The following is a 21,813-nucleotide window of genomic DNA, read 5'->3' on the forward strand; positions in this document are numbered from 1 at the left end:
GACACTTATGAAATGCTTGTAATTATACTTCAGTATTCCATAGTAACATCTGACAAAAATAACTAAAGACAGTGAAGCAGCAAACTTTGTGGAAATTAATATTTCTGTCACTCTCAACACTTTTGGCCACGACTGTACATACCAGCCCTACCCAAAGGGAAGAGGTGGGCAGGCCAGGGACTTGGCTGGCTGAGGGCACTACAGGGCAGGCATACACAGTGCAGAGCATCGGGCACTGCTGAATGCTAAGCACGCCTTTAAAGAGAGCCCTTTGTCAGAATCCACCCCTGATGAATAGACTGCTCAGCATTTGAGAGTGTGTGGGATCTGTACAGCATTCTTCTCAAGTCATCAAGACTGTCTGTCCATTTTAACCATTGCAATGCCTAATGGAGAAAATATCTTGACTAGAAAATATACTCTACTAATTCATGCAGGGGCTTATCCAAGACCCAGTGGTACAGCACACATTGTGGTGGAGGAATCCTCCCAGACAACCCTCCCTCTGAACAGGCAGGCACCCCAGCTGTCAGTCTGAATTAGGCCAGGCCTTAGATCCCCACCACGGATCAGGACAGGACAGACTAAGTCCTCCGATAGGGAGTCAGAGTACAGGCGCAGAACGGGACGGCAGCTCCTCTCAGGATACAGTCAAGACAAAGTTTGCAGGTATGGGAAAGCTTATGAATGGGGATTTCACATGGTATTTTGAAAGCTATTACAGTTCCTGTAAGCAGCTGTTTTTTAATGAAGTACTAACTGTCAAATGACTTACTAACTGTCGCTATGTTTGATGAGTTTTAGAATAACAAGCACAGAGAGAGCATCCTTCTAGAACAGTCAAAAGCAGCTCTGTTCTTGAAAAATGTGGAATCTGATTCTATTCTAGTGCCTTATTGGGATCATTTTCTTTCTTTCTTTCTTTCTTTCTTTCTTTCTTTCTTTCTTTCTTTCTTTCTTTCTTTCTTTCTTTCTTTCTTTCTTTCTTTCTTTCTTTCTTTCTGTCTCTGTGTGTGTATGTATATGTGTGTGTGTGTGTGTGTTCTAACTTTACTATCATTTTGGGTCCCAAAAGTCCTCACAAGGATAGTAAAACAAGGAAGATTCTGACAAGGCTATTTTAGGCTTAGGCTAAAGGTTTAGGGTTAGGGTTCTAATTAGGGTTAGGGGTTAGGGGATAGGTTTAGGGTTAGGGTTAGGAGTTAGGGTCAGGGTTAGCTTTAGTTTAAGGATTATGGTTAGGGGTTAGAGAAAATAAGATTTTGAATGGGAATAAATATTTTCTTGCCCACTTGGATAGTAAAACCAATGTGTGTGTGTGTGTGTGTGTGTGTGTGTGTGTGTGTGTGTGTGTGTGTGTGTGTGTGTGTGTGTGTGTGTGTGTGTGTGTGTGTGTGTGTGTATCACACACACGTTTTGGGATTTTCCTCCTGTTTTTTCACTCTAGTGTCTACTTTCAGCCATACACTGAGAATACAAACATTAAGAACCATGACATAGACTGACCAGGTGAATATAAGTGAAAGTTATGATCCCTTATTGATGTCACTTGTTAAATCCACTTTAATCAGTGTAGACGAAGGGGAGGAGACAGGTTAAAGAAGGATTTTTAAGCCTTGACACAACTGAGTCATGGATTGTGTACAGTATGTGTGTCATTCAGAGGGTGGATGGGCAAGACAAAAAGACTGCAACGCTGCTGGGTTTTTCTCGCTCAACAGTTTCCTGTGTGTATCAGGAATGGTCCACCCAAAGGACATCCAGCCAACTTGACACATCTTTGGGAAGCATTGGAGTCATCATGGGCCAACATCCCTGTGGAATGCTTTCAACACCTTGCCCTGACGAATTGAGGCTGTTCTGAGGGCAAAAGGGCGTGCAACTCAATATTAGGAAAGTGTTCCTAATGTTTTGTAAACTCTGTGTATGTCCTGTCGGGAATAGTCTCTCTAGCCATGTTTGTTTAAAATCCATTTGAACAATACTATGTTGGTTAAGAATAAGAAAGGAGGAAGAGAGAGAGCGAAAGCAAGCGAAAGACATGCAGGGAGGGGAAGGAAAACGTTAAAAAAAGACTCTTTGAGGCAGCAGTCACTAAGGGGAGGGCAGCCGGATACCACTAGTGGGTGGCGACTGATGATTGTATCTGAGCCATGGACACACATAGCAGCAAGCCTCTCTTTTACATACTCCCTTTCCCTAAACAGGAATAGATGTCATGTTTTAAACAGGAATAGATGTTATATATTTTAAACAGGAATGGATGTAGTAGGCGGTTTTCTGTCACACAGTTTCTTACATCATCCCTTCTGTCTGGCTTTTTCTCAGAATTCACCCAGAAAGCAACAATTCGGCACAGACTGAGACTCCTGGATCCTGCAGTGTTTTACAGCACTATCTACTCTTACCAGTGGCCGCTGGAATAGGAGGAGAACCTGCTGCCTGAGGCCTGAGAACAGGGATTCTAACACAGGGATTCTAAGATTCTAACACTGCCACACAGGCAGCTCAACAGTCATGTCAGCCTCCCTCCTGGACGCTGATCCCATCTATGCCACGGTTGTCCACACTGCCAAGGCCAAGGCATGGGAGTCACCAGGTGCTGTGTCTGTACCTCCAGTTAGGCTGAGGCCTCCGGTGGACCTGAAGCTGATCCGCAGCCTCTCCAAGTCAGACTCAGACCTGTTTGTGTCTTCCCTGAGTGAAGAGGATGGGGGTCTGAACGGCCACTGCGAGTCTGTGACCAACTGCAGCTCTGGGAAAAAACGGATGGAGAGATCGCCCTCCTTCGCCTCAGAGTGGGATGAGGTAATACTCTGGGCTCTCTGGGTGGGAGGAGAGGCAGGGATTGGCACTGGGAGAGTTAATGCATAGACAGGCTACCAATTGCGCTTTTTAACTCCTATAGGGGCTCGGGGGAAAGGAGGGGGAGTATTGTAATAAGGGATAAAGAGAGGAAGGAAGAAGAGTGAGAGGCAGGAGGGGAAGGGGCAGCAGTGGCGCTGACTTTACCTATACAGTCACTGCAGAATGCCTGCAGGCAAGTGCTGAATGCATGAGTGGCCTGATCACTCCCACCGATACCCCATAGCAGCCCTGGCACAAAAGGCTAATTGGGCTTGGACTGTCACTCCAGATACAGCCAGACTGCTTCCCAGGGGTCAGCCCATGCATGGTTCAATGTCTCCCCTGTTCCCACTGTTTCTCCTGCTCTCTGGAAGGCTAATATAGGACAGAGCCCCAGCCTCAACACTTACTGTATGTATACAGATTCCATCCTGGTCTAAAGATGCATTGTGCTGAACTCTAGTCTAGATAGAGGTTATTGCCTCTTTTGGCTCAGCAGTGTCTCCCCCCGTGGCCATTCCCCCTGTTATTCCCTAGTTCCCCGGCCCTCTCTCTGCTCTCCCCTCTCTTCTCTGCTCCCTGACAGTACTGTTTACTCAGGCCCTGCTGGGTGGGGTGTCCTGTTCTCAAGAGCATCCTGTTTTGCAGCTGCCCCCGTGTGTCTGTTTCTTGTGTAGATTTTAGGGATTCATTTGGAGCAGGATGGGGGAGAGGACGCAGGGACAAATACTTACTCAGACATACTCATAAGGAGCTTAACGGCCAATTCACCTCAGACAGTCCAGAGCCCGGGTCTATTACACACACACACGCGCCACGCACCCACACACACACACACACACCACAACACACACCACACAACCACACACCACACACACACACACACACACACACACACACACACACACACACACACACACACACACACACACACACTGTTCATAATTGTCTGAAGTCATTTACCGGTATATTTGTAATTTCTTGTCATTAGCCTGCCCTATGCTTGTCCCATTTATTTGATGTGATGTAAGGGTTATATTGAGGGCATTTAAGCATAAGAGTGGTCCTCCATGCGGGAAAACACTCTAACAGGCAAGGGATTATCACACGGTATGCTAATGACAGGTATGATGACATCTATTATCAACAGCTTTACATCTTGAGTACATTTGTTAAATTCTTTAAAGGTACAAGTGGCCAAACCAGACATGTTAAAGATTGCATATCTCCATACCTCCACTCATTAGTGATGCTCTGAATATCTCCATTCATTAGTGATACTTTGAATATCTCCATTCATTAGTGATACTTTGAATATCTCCATTCATTAGTGAGCGTACTTCAAATGATCTTTTTATATCAGAGAGATGATTGTGGTTGTAGTGTGTGTTTGCTCGTGCGTGCGTATAAGTGTGTTGTGGCATGCTCTCGTCCATTTCCCTCATTGTGTTAACATTGCTATAGCCTATTGGGGCGCTGGCTGAAAATAATTTCAGCTTGGAAAGACTAACATGTTCAGCACATATGCTGGTTTAAGTCGTTTCATAATTAATGTGGCTAGCTGGGGCAGAGATCTATTTATAATATCTAGTTTGACAAACTCACCTGACAGATTGCGTCTGCATTGGCTCACCCAGCGAAACACATCCACCTGATGTCCCCATCCCACTGCGCCAGACTGACAGAGAGCTGGCTATGTCGGGCATATGAGCAAACATGCTTGATTGAACATCTGATTAAAAGTCTCTCCTCTCGTCATCTAGGCATGGAGCCAATGGGCAGTTCAGCTGTGAACATAGTCCATAGGTGAAACAGGCATGGCAATGAGATCCATAAAAAACTCCCATCTTTGAGGTGTCCTCTTGGTTCCACCATCAGTCTATTGGTCTGTACTGTGGCCTGTCCTTAATTAGTGATCCTGTTACATACCAATCTGGCTTAACCCCCTGCCTCATATTACCTCCTGATGGCTAAACTTCACCATTCATTTGTAATATACACTACAGTTTAAAAGTTTGGGGTCACTTATTTTTGAAAGAAAAGCAAATGTTTTTTCCATTAAAATATCATCAAATTGATCAGAAATACAGTGTAGACAATGTTAATGTTGTAAATTAATATTGTAGCTGGAAACGTCAGATTTTTAATGGAATATCTACATAGGCGTACAGAGGCCCATTATCAGCAACCATCACTCCTGTGTTCCAATGGCACTTTGTGTTAGCTAATCCAAGTTTATCATTTTAAAAGGCTAATTGATCATTAGAAAACCCTTTTGCAATTATGTTAGCACAGATGAAAACTGTTGTGCTGATTATAGAAGCAATAAAACTGGCCTTCTTTAGACTAGTTGAGTATCTGGAGCATCAGCATTTGTGGGTTCGATTACAGGCTCAAAATGGCCAGAAACATAGAACTTTCTACTGAAACTCGTCAGTCTATTCTTGATCTGAGAAATGAAGGCTATTCCATGCGAGAAATTGGCAAGAACCTGAAGATCTCTTTCAATGCTGTGCACTACTCTCTTCACAGAATAGTGCAAACTGGCCCTAACCAGAATAGAAAGAGGAGTGGGGAGCTGAGCAAGAGGACAAGTACATTGGAGTGTCTAGTTTGAGAAACAGATGCCTCACAAGTCCTCAACTGGCAGCATCATTAAATAGTACCCGCAAAACACCAGTCTCAACGTCAACAAAGAAGAGGCGACTTCGGGATGCTGGCCTTCTAGGCAGAGTTGCAAAGAAAAAGCCATATTTCAGACCGGCCAATAAAAAGAAAAGATTAAGATAGGCAGAAGAACACAGACACTGGACAGAGGAACACAGGAGTGATGGTTGTTGATAATGGGCCTCTGAACGCCTATGTAGATATTCCATAAAAAATCTGCCGTTTCCAGCTACAATAGTCATTTACAACATTAGCAATGTCTACACTGTATTTCTGATCAATTTGATTTAATGGACAAAAAAAATGCTTTTCTATCAAAAATAAGGACATTTCTAAGTGACCTCAAACTTTTACATTTAAGTCATTTAGCAGACGCTCTTATCCAGAGCAACTTACAAATTGGAAAGTTCATACATATTCATCCTGGTCCCCCCGTGGGGAATGAACCCACAACCCTGGCGTTGCAAGCGCCATGCTCTACCAACTGAGCCACACGGGAACGTTTGAACTGTAGTGTACCTGCAGTGAAAAGGCAATACTTATGGACTACACATTCTTATTGTGCCTAGATACTGAGAAAGGCAGGAGAAAAGTTCCATAAAGAGCTGCTGCTATTCAATCTGGCAAAGGGATTTACAGCCCAGGCTCCTAATTGCTAATTGGTAAAGTAGTTTAATGGCTATCCAGCTCAAAGCTTATAGCTGACAGTGATTCGTCATGATCTACACAGATGGGTTTATAATTAACCAATGAACTTTTGTTCATATGGGGACTTAGCTAAATTAATAGCTGTGGCTTGACTGTCTTAAATTAGTTGAATTCCCATTAAAAATTATGTGGATACTATACATTACTATACAGATTTAATCCTGAGCGATAGATCCATGAGAGGCCCTAGTTAGGGTAAGCTTCCCAACAGGTCTTCTCCCTGGGTCCTTGATGTGGGTAACAGAACAGTGTGGCAGCAGCATGGCATCAGCAGCAGAGATTGAAGTGCCCACTAAAAGGATTAGCATATAGATCCCATCTGAATACAGTCTGATCACTTTTAAGAGAAACACAACTGATTTAACCGCTTACGGCTGAGATCAGCTAAGATCCCGTTAACGGGATCGATTTGACAACAGCCAGTGGAAGTGCAGGACGCCAAATTCAAACAACAGAAATCTCATAATTAAAATTCCTCAAACATACAAGTATTTCACACCATTTTAATGATAAACTTGTTGTTAATCCCACCAAAGTGTCCGATTTCAAAAAGGCTTTACGATAAAAGCAAACCAAACGATTATGTTAGGTCAGTACCTAGTCACAGAAAAACACAAAAAAGTTTCCGGCCAAAGAGAGGAGTCACAAAAAGCAGAAATAGAGATTAAATTAATCACTAACCTTTGATGATCTTCATCAGATGACACTCATAGGACTTCATGTTACACAATACATGTATGTTTTGTTCGATAAAGTGCACATTTATATCCAAAAATCTCAGTTTACATTGGCGCGTTACGTTCAGTAATGTTTTGCTTCCAAAACATCCGGTGATTTTGCAGAGAGAGCCACATCAATTTACAGAAATAGTCATCATAAACTTTAATATAAGATACAAGTGTTATGCACAGAATTAGAGATATACTTCTCCTTAATGCAACCGCTGTGTCAGATTTCWYAWAAACTTWACGGAAAAAGCAAACCATGCAATAATCTGAGTACAGTGCTCAGACAACAAAACCATGTTGGAGTCAACAGAAGTCAGAAATAGCGTTATAAATATTCACTTACCTTTGATGATCTTCATCAGAATGCACTCCCAGGAATCCCAGTTCCATAATAAATGTTTGATTTGTTCGATAAAGTACATCATTTATGTCCAAATACCTCCTTTTTGTTCACGCATTTAGCCCAGTAATCCAAATTCATGAGGCGCGAGCAGACGAAAAGTCCAAAAGTTCCGTTACAGTCCGTAGAAACATGTCAAACGATGTATAGAATCAATCTTTAGGCTCTTTTTATCATAAATCTTCAATAATGTTTCAACCGGAGAATTCCTTTGTCTTCAGAAATGCAATGGAACGCAAGCTAACTCTCACGTCAACGCGCCTGGTCAGCTCATGGCACTCTGCCAGACCCCTGACTCAAAGAGCCCTCATTCCCCCCTCCTTCACAGTAGAAGCATCAAACAAGGTTCTAAAGACTGTTGACATCTAGTGGAAGCCATAGGAAGTGCAATATGACCAATACCCCACTGTATATTTGATAAGCGATGAGTTGAAAAACTACAAACCTCAGATTTCCAACTTCCTGGTTGGAATTTTTCTCAGGTTTTTGCCTGCCATATGAGTTCTGTTATACTCACAGACATCATTCAAACAGTTTTAGAAACTCCAGAGTGTTTTCTATCCAAATATACTAATTATATGCATATCTTAGCATCTGGGACAGAGTAGCAGGCAGTTTACTCTGGGCACCTTATTCATCCAAGCTACTCAATACTGCCCCCAGCCATAAGAAGTTTTAACAGAGTCCATCAACAGGCCCTTGACTTCATAACTGTGCTATAATATTTATAATATAATATATTTCTTTGTGGTCACCATACTTGATTATTCCCACTCATTGTCGCACTAATCAAAGGCTTGCCACTCAAGAGCTTACTGGAAAATAGTGCATATGTGCATTCTACTGTAAGACAATTCACAATTCAGTTTGAAAAATCATCTATTATGTGATGCGTTATGATAGCTACACTGACTAGTTTTTTGTACACATTTTCCACTGATTTGTTCTCAACTGATGTCCTGTATATCTGGAAAGAGTGATGATGTGGGACAGTTATGTAGCCTTAATTGTATTACTCTCGGGCCGAAATAATCTACCTCTTTAATTGTAATGAGATGGAATTCCTCATAAAGCAGCTTTTGGGCCGAGATAAGGTGCACTATGGGAAATGTGGTGCTGGTAAGTGTGTGATATAGAATGTAACTGGGTTAATTCAAAGTGGAATATGTAAGGTCTGTATCGCTGGAGGGAGCTGCCATGCTTCCCACGTGTCTGACTTCTAAATGAATCAAGGCTTTTCCTGAGTGTTGATGCCACTAGCAAAGTGTATAGGACTTCTCAAGTACTAAATATTGCATCAAATAGCCCTTTCTTTGTCTCCAGTGTAATTAGTGAAAGCAAATTCAGATTTTCATCCACTTATAGTTGTAGAAAATACAGATTTAATCACAGGATAGCACTGTATTATGGCATAAGCTACCACTTGAACGGTTAGTGTACAGTTAGCGCCCTCCATGGCTCTGAGAAGCTCTCTTCCCATAATCCCAGTCTGTCAAGAGGAAAGGGTGCTGGAGAATGTCACACCAGTTCTCACACAAAAATACAAGGCTGAACTGTACAATATTACTGCAATATTCTTCTTGACTTTGCTTTTATAAGATACATTATGATCCTTTCTTTTCCAAGAGAGAAGAGGTTTTAGGTCCATAATGTGCTGTTATGTTCTGTGTTAACCTCCAGGCAGGCTTGTTGTTTCTCTCTGTATACTGCATGTTTTCCCTTTCTGTTCAGAGAAGGGGCAGAGAGCTTTATTTAATCTCATAAAGGTCATTTTGCAGAGATCTTAAGCTATTTGGCCTGCCACTTTCCCCTGGGCTTCGTGCACACAAGGTTCAAACGCTTTAAATTGTGGGTGACCCTATTACCCTGCTGTGTTTTTGCTGAGTGGTGGAGGGAGTGTGAATGACCATTAAAACGCTAGCAACATTTTTGTGTAAATGCTGACCAGACCACTTGCGCACATGCGTCCGTGTGCGCATGATGATTTTTGTTCAGACAGACGCGATCAGGACACGCAGGTTGGAATATCAAAATGAACTCTGAACCAACTATATTAATTTGGTGGCAGGTTGAAAAGCATTTAACATTTATGGCAATTTAGCTAGCTAGCTTGCTGTTGCTAGCTAATTTGTCCTGGGATATAAACATTGGGTTGTTATTTTACCTGAAATGCACAAGGTCCTCTACCCTGACAATTAATCCACAGATAAAAGGGTAAACCGAGTTTGTTTCTAGTAATCTCAACCTTTAGGATTCTTCTTCTTCATCGGACTTTGTATGGCAGTTGGCAACCAACTTTAAGGTGCATTACCACCACCAACTGGAAACAAGTTCTATTTTAGCGCCTGGATATGTAGACACTTGTTGACACGCGCGAGCAATGTGGGAGCAATGATTGAATAACATGTTTGTGTACATTTATTTTGCAACGCTCGCACACGCGACATGAGCGGTGTGGTCAGCATGTTACTCTTAAACAACCCTCCTCCATCTTCAGCCCTTCAGCCCTCCTCCTCAGTCAGCCTCCATGTTCAATCAACATTACACTGTCTGTAAACACAAGATGTATGAGCAAATGTTGAAGCTTATTAATCAAGGATTTGGCCTGTCTTAAGAAATGTTAGCAGTAAAGGATAAGGTTACAGACTCTGAAAATATATATATTACGTTTATTTGTGTTATGGAAAGGCTGAATATGTTTAATACTGCTATTGTTGAATCTTAGGGTAACCATATCTGGTTTGTTCTGCTCCTCCTCCTCAGATTGACAAGATAATGAACCTGATTGGAGCAGGCATCGAATCGTCCAATGACAAGCAGTGCATATCCCCAGGTAAATGTTATTTATTTGTAATGTCTTGAATACCTTAATGTAGGTAAATGCTGCAGTAAGCTGTATGTCAGCCTTGTGATAGAGTGTCCTGGTAAAGGGTTAACCTTTACCTCATTACAGGTAGAATGTGTCTTCGATGTACAGTCTCACTAACAGCCAACAACCCTATTATCTAAGACATAAATGATAGCCGGTGGGAATTGTGGTGGAGTACCCCACCAAGGTAGTGGCAGTGCTGGCAACACTGGCTGCAGTAACCCTTTGGGGGATGGTCACACTCTGACAATCAGGGAGGGGGCAGAATACTGTGGCCTTGGCAGCACAGCATCATAATGGTCTGACTGCACAGGGGGTACCGGGGAATAAGGGTCTCCACAGGGGACCAGCGTGAGTGTTTGTTGGGGGAAGGGGGGTATCCAAGCTCCATCAGCCAGGAATATACATTGGCTTATGAAATCTTCCCATCCCTGCTCAATTTTGGTACGCCTCTCAAACAACTACAATGGTATATGCATTCACATAGCAAGTCTACTCTTGAGCTAGGCTCTGGGGATGGAACAACTGTTTGTTTATGTGTGTGCGTGAGGGCCTGTGTGAGTGTGTAGGTGGGAGTATTGGTGGAAGGGGAGAGGTGTTGATGTGTATGTGTGGATGGGACGTGTGCTTGTAAGCATAAAACAGCCGTTTCTATAGGGTAATGATGTTAGGGACCATATAGGATGGAATCACAAGCTGTAATATAAAATAAATAATATCTGCATGCCTAAATGTTGATTTTCTACTGCTTGTCCTTGATAAAGATAACAATCTTTTGTAGGAAGTGCCTACATTATTATTTTTCAATTGTGGGAAGGAATTAATGTATGCGTATAAAAATTAAATAATTACATATAGTATAACCGAGGCGAAAGGGTTAGACATGCTTATGGCTACTAACCTGGTTTTGTTCTGTGTGGCACTTTGTGCTCTTTTTAAGTGTCCCAACCTCTTAAGGGCCCTAGGATCTATGTGTACGGGGGTGGTCTGTCAGTCACAGGGACGACATCTCTACTTGGGAAGGGGAAGATTTTGTGGGACGGAAATTGTAGGATAACTAGAGGTCTACTTAGAGCCAGTTGGGGCTACAGTATGTTTAGCAGGGCATCTATTATGGTACAGCTACGTGGATAACAGACAGGCATTGATTCTGGTGGCACTGGTAGGTATGGATAAGTATCTCAAAATGGTGACTAGGATAGTGGTAAGTTTGTCAAATAGAGTCCAACATGGTAATTGGTGAATTGAGTATAGCAAGCTATAATTCCAATGGTTTGGCGATAATAGGGAAAGAAGAGCAGTTTTTACATGGTTAAAGGAAAAGGATTACGTTATTTATTGTTTACATGAAAGGTATCATTCGATACATTCTGATGAAGTGGCTTGGGAAAAAAGTGGGATGGTAAAATCTATTTCTGTCACGGTGCTAAGGAATTCAAAAGGTGTTATAATTCTAATAAAAAAACTATCTAGATCTTGAGGTGCAATCTGTTAACCTAGATCCAAAAGGAAGATGGATTGCTTTGAATGTACTACTTGATGGTAAAAAGTTATGGCTCATAAATCTATATGGACTGAAAAATGACGATTCAAACTTCTTTGAAAATATTTATAATAATCGAATTAGTCTCCAAGATACAAATAACTCTATTGTAATGATAGGGGACTACAACACATTTTTAAGTACGTAAATAGACCATAAAGACAATCATACTACCAACAATCACCCTCTAGCGCTCATTATTATGATTATGATAATTATGATAATATGAGATTATGATAATTATGGATACGTTGGAATTGACGGCTATTTGGAGGCTCAAAAAATCGGATCTCATAAGATATACTTGGAGGAGACTTAATCAAGCTAGTCGGATTGATAATTTTCTGGTATCCTTTTTTATGGTGCCAAAAGTGAAAAAGGTATTGATTAAGGTTTGAATGTGATCAGATCATCAACATATCCCTCCATATACAATTGAAGTCGGAAGTTTACTTACACTTAGGTTGGAGTCATTAAAACTTGTTTTTCAAACACTCAGCAAATTCTTGTTAACAAACTATAGTTTTGGCAAGTCGGTTAGGACATCTACTTTAGGCATGACACAAGTAATTTTTCCAACAATTGTTTACAGACAGATTATTTCACTTATAATTCACTGTATCACAATTCCAGTGGGTCAGAAGTTTACATACACTAAGTTGACTGTGCCTGTAAACAGCTTGGAAAATTCACAAAAATGATGTCATGGCTTTAGAAGCTTCTGATAGGCTAATTGACATCATTTGAGTCAACTGGAGGTGTACCTGTGGATGTATTTCAAGGCCTACATTCATACTCAGTGCCTCTTTGCTTGACATCATGGCAAAATCAAAATAAATCAGCCAAGACCTCAGAAAAAACATTGTAGACCTCCACAAGTCTGGTTCATCCTTGGCAGCAATTTACAAATATCTGAAGGTACCACGTTCATCTGTACAAACAATAGTACACAAGTATAAACACCATGGGACCACACAGCCATCATACCGCTCAGGAAGGAGACGCATTCTGTCTCCTAGAGATGAACGTATTTTGGTGCGAAAAGTGCAAATCAATCCCAGAACAACAGCAAAGGACCTTCTGAAGATCCTGGAGGAAACAGGTACAAACGTATCTATATCCACAGTAAAACGAGTCCTGTAATTGACATAACCTGAAAGGCCGCTCAGCAAGGACGAAGCCACTGCTCCAAATCCGCCACAAAAAAGCCAGACTATGGTTTGCAACTGCACATGGGGACAAAGATCGTACTTTTTGGAGAAATGTCCTCTGGTCTGATGAAACAAAAATAGAACTGTTTGGCCATAATGACCATTGTTATGTTTGGTGGAAAAAGGGGGATGCTTGCAAGCCAAAGAACACCATCCCAACCGTGAAGAACAGGGGTGGCAGCATCATGTTGTGGGGGTGCTTTGCTGCAGGAGGGACTGGTGCACTTCACAAAATAGATGTCATCATGAGGCAGGAAAATTATGTGGATATATTGAAGCAACATCTCAAGACATCAGGAAGTTAAAGCTTGGTTGCAAATGTGTCTTCTATTTGGACAATGACCCCAAGCATACTTCTAAAGTTGTGGCAAAATGGCTTAAGGACAACAAAGTCAAGGTATTGGAGTGGCCATCACAAAGCCCTGACCTCAAGCCTATAGAAAATGTGTGGGCAGAACTGAAAAAGCGTGTGCGAGCAAGGAGGCCTACAATCCTGACTCAGTTACACGAGCTCTGTCAGGAGGAATGGGCCAAGATTCACCCAACTTATTGTGGGAAGCTTGTGGAAGGCTACCCGAAACGTTTGACCCAAGTTAAATAATTTAAAGGCAATGCTACCAAATACTAATTGAGTGTATGTAAACTTCTGACCCACTGGGAATGTGATGAAAGAGATAAAAGCTGAAATAAATAATTCTCTCTACTATTATTCTGACATTTCACATTCTTAAAATTAAAGTGGTGATCCTAACTGACCTAAAACAGGACATTTTTACTAGGATTAAATGTCAGGAATTGTGAAAAACTGAGTTTAAATGTATTTGGCTAAGGTGTATGTAAACTTCTAACTTCAACTGTGACAATGACAAACTTTCCACGAGGACAGGGATATTGGAAATTTAATTTAAGTGGTCCCGTGTGGCTCAGTTGGTAGAGCATGGCGCTTGCAACGCCAGGGTTGTGGGTTCATTCCCCACGGGGGGACCAGGATGAATATGTATGAACTTTCCAATTTGTAAGTCGCTCTGGATAAGAGCGTCAGTTAAATGTAAATGTAACCAGGGATTATTGACTGACACTACATTCTTACCAAAAACGAAGGAATTCATAACATACTTTTTGTTGAACAATACAGGTTCAGGGGACCCACTTATTATATGGGATGCCTTTAAGTGTGCCTTTAGATGCCATTCAATTAAACTTTCATCCCAAAAACAAAAACGTTATCGGTCAATGGAGAAAAGACTTACAACAGAAATTTTAAATCTAACATTACAAATCAATGGTGTAGATAAATGTAATAGATAGGCACTAAATAATCTAGACGCGAAACAAAAGGAGTTTGAGGAATTTATTCAGGAAAGATCGGGTTTCATCTTTATAAAAAAACTGAGCAAATTGGATGGAGAACTGAACCTTCAATATAGAAACACAACAAAAAAGATCCTACAATTAATTTTTAGGAGGAAGTACATTTTTTAAACATTGTTCTCTTGTCAAGTTCCTTCAACCTCACTTGACGATGAGTTGTGTGATATCCTTCTCCCAAAAAATCAGATTAAACTATCTGCAACAGAAAAAAAGTATTGTTGTGAAGTATTAATTGCACATGACGAGCTATGGTTGGCAACTGATTTCTATCAGACGGGGAAAACCCCTGGTCTTGATTGCATTCCAATAGAGATATATACAACTTCTTATGAACTACTGAAATATCCATTACTATCATGTTTTAATTACTCATGTATAAATGGCAGACTGTCGGACACACAATCAGAGAGACTGATTTTTTTCTCCTACTGAAGCAGGAGCCAGGGGAGCAATACAAAGACCCCGTCTCGTAAAAATAATTGGAGGCCCCTCACCCTTCAATGTTGCGAAGCAATGAGCAAAACGTATTGCTCATAGAATAAAAAAGGTCCTACCGGTTATGTACAACAATTCATCCCGATCAGACGGGATTCTTAAAAGGAAGATATATTGGAGACAACATTAGACAACTACTAGAAATAATGGAAAACTATGAGAGTGCAGGGAAACCAGGTACAGTATAATCTTTATGGCAGATTTTGAGAAAGCCTTTGATACAGTATGTCTAGAATCTGTTTACAAGTGCCAGGATTTTTCAACTTTGGAGAATTTTTAATAAAATGGGTAAAAGTAATGTACAACAACCCTTTATGTAAAATAATAAATAATGGTTACTTCTCTGATAACTTTGAATTGTCAAGAAGTATAAAACAAGGTTGCCCTCTGTCACCATACTTATTTATAATGGCCATTGAACTGTTAGCTAATGATAACATTAAAGGGCTAAACATGTTTGGATTAGAGACAAAAGTATCAATGTACTCCGATGATTCAAGTTTTCTCTTGAGTCATCAATCTTCAACCTTGAAAGGCCTCATTAAGGACCTGGATAATTTCTCCAGTTTCTCTGGACTAAAACCCAACTATGATAAGTGTACTACTATATTAAGGATTTGGTCTCTAAAAGACACAAACTTTAAATTGCCATGTGGTCTCCCGATTAAATGAGTGGATGGTAAGTCGATATGCTTGGTGTACCTATCCTGGAAAAGTTTAGCGAAGTTGCAACAATACATTTTGATAGAAAACTTAGCAAAATAGATAGAATCTTGAAAATGTGGTGAGGGGACACCTATCCATTTACAGGAAGATTACCCTGATTCATTCTCTAGTGATATCACAGTTTACATATTTCTTCATGGCTCTAATGACTCCAGGAGAGTCCTTTTCTAACCATGCAAGAACAAAAATATTTCACTTTATTTGGAATGGCAAACCAGATTAAGTTAAACGAGCATATTTACATAATGAAAAGGAGTTCTGATATTAAGGCTTTAAATCTCTCTCATAAAGCCTCCATTGTACCAAAATTGTATCTAAATCCAAACTGGTTTTCGACTAAGAGAGGCCCATCCATTGCTTAAGATTGGTCTCTTTGCCTTTTTGCCAGATGAAAATTTTACATTTTAGGTGGATTGACAATGGAACCCTGTTTAAAGTATCGTCCTTTTAAAAAGAAGTCATACAGAGTTGGGTACAATTTCAATTTCATCCTCCAGAAAAGGCATATTTAATATTACAGCTAATAATATGGCTAAACTCCAATGTACTGATAGAAAAAATATATACCCTACCGTTCAAAAGTTTGGGGTCACTTAGAGATGTCCTTGTTTTTGAAAGAACAACAAATTCTTTTGTCAATTAAAATAACATAAAATTGATCAGAAATACAGTAGAAACATTGTTAATGTTGTAAATGACTATTGTAGCTGGAAACGGCTGATTTTTTAATGGAATATCTACATAGGCGTACAGAGGCCCATTATCAGCAACCATCACTCCTGTGTTCCACGTTGTGTTAGTTAATCAAAGTTTATCATTTTAAAAGGCTAATTGATCATTAGAAAACCCTTTTGCAAATGTGTTAGCACAGATGAAAACTGTTGTGCTGATTAAAGAAGCAATAAAACTGTCCTTCTTTAGACTAGTTTAGTATCTGGAGCATCAGCATATGTGGGTTCGATTACAGGCTCAAAATGGCCAGAAACAAAGGACTTTCTACAGAAAATCGTCAGTCTATTATTGTTCTGTGAAATTAAGGCTATTCCGTGAAACTGAAGAAACTGAAGATCTCTTACAATGCTGTGTACTAGTCCCTTCATAGAACAGCGCAAACTGGCTCTAACCAGAATAGAAAGAGGAGTGGGATGCCCAGGTGCACAACTGAGCAAGAGGACAAGTACATTAGATAGTCTAGTTTGAGAAACAGATGGTCCTCAGCTGACAGCTTCATTAGTACTCGCAAACACCAGTCTTTCAGAAGAAAGGTCTTTATTTCTGGCTGTTTTGAGCCAGTTTTATTGCTTCTTTATTCAGAACAGCAGTTTTCAGCTGTGCTAACATAATTGCAAAAGGGTTTTCTAATGATCAATTAGCCTTTTAAAATGATAAACTTGGAGTAGCTAACACAACGTGCCATTGGAACACAGGAGTGATGGTTGCTGATAATGGGCCTCTGTACGCCTATGTAGATATTCCATTAAAAATCTGCCTTTTCTAGGTACAATAGTCATTTACAACATTAACAATGTCTACACTATATTTCTGATCAATTTGATGTTATTTTAATGAACAAAAATTCAGATTTATTTAAAAAACAAGGACATTTCTAAGTGACCCCGAACTTTTGAACGGTATTGTATATATTGGGAAAAAATGTACAAGAAGGGTATAATATTTATGAAGAACATTGTAAACAAGGCCGGTAAAATTATGTCAAACAAGCAACTAACAACAGTGTATGAAGGTATAAGACAAAATTCTAACCAACTCATCGCGGCTCTTCCACAAAATTGGAAGAGACAATTACTTAAAGAAGAAATTAAAGAATTAGTCTTTCTGCCACCCATTAAAAGTCATAAAATGCTTAAAATGATTAGTGTAAATCGAAAATGTATCAGTTTCACTTAAAGTCTAAATGTTTTACACCAATGTCGTATAAAATTCTAGTTGGCATCGGGTCTATGAACTGATATATAAAACAACAATTGATTCATCAATCTGTTCGTTTCAATTTGAGCTATTATATAAAATACTTGCTCCAAAAAGAATGCTCAATATATGGGGCATTGAACAGTCAGCCTTGTGCAGACTCTGCCATGCGGAAACAGAGCATATTTTCTGGTACTGTCCATCGGCTTTTGGAGTCAGGTCCAGGAATGGTTGTTATGCCATAATATCAGGGTCCAGATGGACCTGCAAACTGTATACCTTAGGGGATCTGATAAGACACGATCAGTCAATGGGAAATATCATTATACTCTTGGTTAAAGTATTTATTTTCAGGGCAATATCTGTAAAAAAAAAAAACAAATAGGGAGGTTCAGAACCATCGTAAGACATCACAGTGAAATGGAGGGATGTATTGCAAAAGGAAATAGCAAAATTGCATTATACTGGGACAGATGGGTTCATCTGTGGACATCGGAGGGTTGGAGATAAAATCACAATGATTGGTGGATTGGCCGCAGTGGGTGAAAATCGAGAACTTGAAAAGAAGGAAATTAGGAATATACTGTATATGTATGTATTTATGTACCTTAAATGTGAGCGAAAATAGCTGTAAGTAGCAGTAGAAGTATTGTTGTCCATTAGTTTACTCCAATCAGGGTAGGGGTTGGTAGGGTTGGGGGGAAAAGTGTAAATAATTAAAATATATATATTGGGATTAGAAATTATGCAAACAATTAAATTCATAGTACCCACAATCTATCTGAAATATTAATAGCTGATCTACCCCCCCCCCCCCCCCCCCCCCCCCCCCCAAAAAAAAGTACTATAAATAAATAAATTATATGAAGATTTGTTTCCCCATAAATCGAAACAATCCAATGTGTCATTAGTTGTGTGTGCAACTTATGTCATCTGTATGGGGTTTTTGTGGGGTGAAGTGTATTTCCACTTTAAAATAAATCTAATTTAAAACTCACTTGACTGTCATTTTTCCTGTGCTGTGTCTCAATATTGGCTGAATTGATGCTCTGCTTCATCGAGTCTGTCCTTCAGGCTGCGCTCAGGGTAAAGCCAACTGGCAATGGATGAATTTGTTTAGATTACATTCCCAACTTGATATATGATATCTCCATTGCGCAACAGCCTGATCTCTCTATAAGACTATGTACCTCAGTGAATTATGGGTCATTTTCCTATGAGGATTTTTTGTCAAACTCATATCTCTCTATAAGACTATGTACCTCAGTGAATTATGGGTCATTTTCCTATGAGGATTTTTTTGTCAAATTCATATTGATAATGACACTCTTTAGGCTTAATGTTGTAACATGTATTGTAGGTGGGCCTAATGTACAGTATCTTATTAATTAATTAGCCGAAATAGCTAGCTACCCACTGCAGGCTCACTGTGCTGGGGTCTTTTTCATGACATCATACAGCACAGCTGCCTCCCTCTGACGATGTGTGCCCATTACACTGAACAGGCCTCAGTCATAACGTCCATAAATGGTCCTTGATACATCATTTATGATCATTAGTCATAACCACTGTCATGAAACTCACCAATTTAGTTTTTCCTCTCCTTCACTTAAAAATATGTATTTTATCCCAATTTCTTGATACCACTGGATATTCATTTAATTAACTTTTCTTTTCATTTAAAAAATAATAATATATATTTCACCTTTATTTTTACCAGGTAGGCTAGTTGAGAACAAGTTCTCATTTGCAACTGCGACCTGGCCAAGATAAAGCATAGCAATTCGACACATACAACAACACAGAGTTACACATGGAATAAACAAAACATACAGTCAATAATACAGTAGAAAAATAAGTCTATATACAATGTGAGCAAATGAGGTGAGATAAGGGAGGTAAAGGCAATTATTTATTTATTTTTAATAAAAAAAWTTTTTTATTCATTCATACCTGAGGTTATTGTACTCTACGTAATGTGGCTGGAAAATACGGTAATTGATGTGTTTGTTGATGTAGATGGTGCTACTAGACTAGTTCTGTATTTATGTTTGTCATACAGAAGACTTAGCAGGAGGCTGTCACAGATTTAGCTGAGTCATAGCTTGCTGATTTTATCTCCTGATTGTACTCAGGCGTATTACTCTGTCATTGGACTTGGGGAGGGGGTGTGTGCCCCCCCCCCCCCCCCCTCCAGAGAGAGAGGGGGAGAGAATGAGTGAGGGAGGGAGAAGCCAAATTGTCATTCTTCTACCCTCCCTTATCCCACCATTGTAAAATAGCTCCATTTTCTCCCATTCCTCCCATCCCCCTCTCTCCATAGATCATTTCCCAGGGATGGCCTGGAGCCAAGTTGTGCTAATTAATTCTAAACTATACGATTTTTTAATATGAGACTGCTGTGCCAAGTTGCCTCTAGAAACATCCCTGCAATTCCATGTGGCATTTTGAATGCTTAAGCATTGTGCTGTTTGCATTTGTGGTTTGAAGGTGCTTCAATTGTCTGTTACATGAGCATTGAGTAAATGAGCTTAAAAGGGAGCAGGGAGAGAGAGAGAGCTTTCCTAACAACACACAGGAGACATTCTGCAGCTCAGTTTGTGTATGCCATTCTTCTGACGTTCAAAGGAATAGAGTCCGTCTTCCGTTCCCGTGAATTAATTCAACTCTGCGGCTCATTTTGGTAGAGTTGTTGATGTGTTTGACAGGGAGCAAACATTCCTCTCACGCTGATAAAATAGGCAGTGCTTCATCTAGGCAGTAGAGCGTTTACCTCTCCCTAAATAGGTCTGTCTGGTTTCCCTCTGAGCCAAGTCTAGACCTAGGTAGCTTTCTCTTTCCCTATGCAAAAGAACACTAGCCCAAACTGGATGTCAAGACCCATTTACCAGGCTGAGCTGGTGACCCAGTTCCCCCTAACAGTAACAGGAGCGATGGAGTGACCCTCTGTCAGTCAGTAATTAGGCCCACTGGTCCCTGGGAGGGGTTATCGTCCCAAATGAATGGCTGTAATTGGGTGGTGAGGGCTGGTGTTTTATACAGCCGTTGTTTGAGTGATATAGTAAAGGAGCTGACATGGGTGAAGCTTGGGGGGAAGGGGGAAAGGAGAGGGGTCTGACTGAAACGTAATGAGTGTTCTCCAATCTTTCCTATTTTTCATTACCATCTCATCTCCCCCACATGCACATTTCATCACCTTCACTATTCATCTTCTTCTGTGTGTCTCTTTTCTGTCTTCTCCTTTTCTCTCCCCCTCCCTTTCTCTCTATCTCAGAGTGTGTCTAATAGGAGGGCTGTCTGTTCTTGATTATGAATTATAAGCGTTAGCTCTTGCTCTTAGCTTGGATGTGTGGTCACAAAGACAGGGCCCAGATTCACAAAACACTTCTTAAGCAACATATTAAGAAGCTTCTTAAGAAGAAAAATAAGCAGTTCATAAGATAGTTTGCAAGTGCAATTCCTCCACAATATCTTAAGATTTCATGATTTTCTTACGAACCTCTCAAATATCTTCTTACAAACTTCTTAAATATCTTCTTAAGATGATTCTCGCTAGGCAACCAATTTAGCTAGCTATCTAGCTAGCAATGACAATCATGTTAGCATATTTCGTTCTGAGATTACAATTCTAAAACACGCTCTTGAGTTTCAAATATTAATACTGAAACTTTCAGATGAAGTTTGTGAGTGAATTAAACAATTGCATTAATTGCTTTCATTAGCATATTTTCTCACTGCCCTGAGTTTATGACAAGGGTTTAGCTATCTTGGAATTAAAAACATTTCCAAGAGCAAATCCAAGAGCTTTCTTTTCAAGAATCTAATTTCTTCTTAACTTTTTGCATAAGGAGAAACATAAGAAATAACGCAAGAACATTTCCAATAACCTTTTTGAGGAATAGAAACTTTGCTCAACTTTCTAAGTCTATAGTTAAGGAAAAGATTGCAGTTAAGAAGAAGGTTTTATGAATCTGGGCCCTGACCTTTACCTGATCATTAAGGCACAGCAACTGGGTCACAGCTGGCCAATTACGGCAGGAGCTCAATCGATTGCTCCTCACTTTGCTTCTGTAACCATCACTTCTCCTCCTCTGGTCAGCTGGCTGGGGATGTGATGTGTGAGGTGTTCACAGGCAGACTGAAAGCCTGAATAATTACTCTATGCCTGCAGCTGCATCCAGATAACACCTGTGATGGAAGCAGTAAGCAGCCCTGCATAGGTGGGTGCTAATGCCTATTTGGATTTATGTCAATAGATGTCTGTGTGCCCATTTGTATCATCCTGTGGCATTTCACTGTATGATTCCAGCAGTAATCTG

The 21,813-nt window shown here is 40.2% G+C and overlaps 1 protein-coding gene across 3 annotated transcripts in view; it reads left to right on the plus strand.

The window, feature by feature from the left end:
• Positions 1–485: 485 nt before the first annotated feature.
• LOC111969964 (ankyrin repeat and SAM domain-containing protein 1A) overlaps positions 486–21,813 on the plus strand; it is a 45,973-nt gene continuing 24,645 nt past the window's right edge. For 2 of the 3 annotated variants that reach the window (XM_070445588.1, XM_070445591.1), the window contains exons 1-3: positions 486–669; positions 2,329–2,808; positions 10,114–10,183. In XM_070445588.1, coding sequence (XP_070301689.1) covers positions 2,518–2,808; positions 10,114–10,183 — 361 coding nt within the window. In that variant the 5' untranslated portion in view covers positions 486–669; positions 2,329–2,517. Of the gene's footprint in view, positions 670–2,074; positions 2,809–10,113; positions 10,184–21,813 lie in introns of those variants that run through there. The other variant, XM_070445589.1, reaches the window with a different exon arrangement.

This window comes from Salvelinus sp. IW2-2015, linkage group LG11, assembly GCF_002910315.2.
Source record: "Salvelinus sp. IW2-2015 linkage group LG11, ASM291031v2, whole genome shotgun sequence".
In the NCBI taxonomy this organism is placed as follows: Eukaryota; Metazoa; Chordata; class Actinopteri; order Salmoniformes; family Salmonidae; genus Salvelinus; species Salvelinus sp. IW2-2015.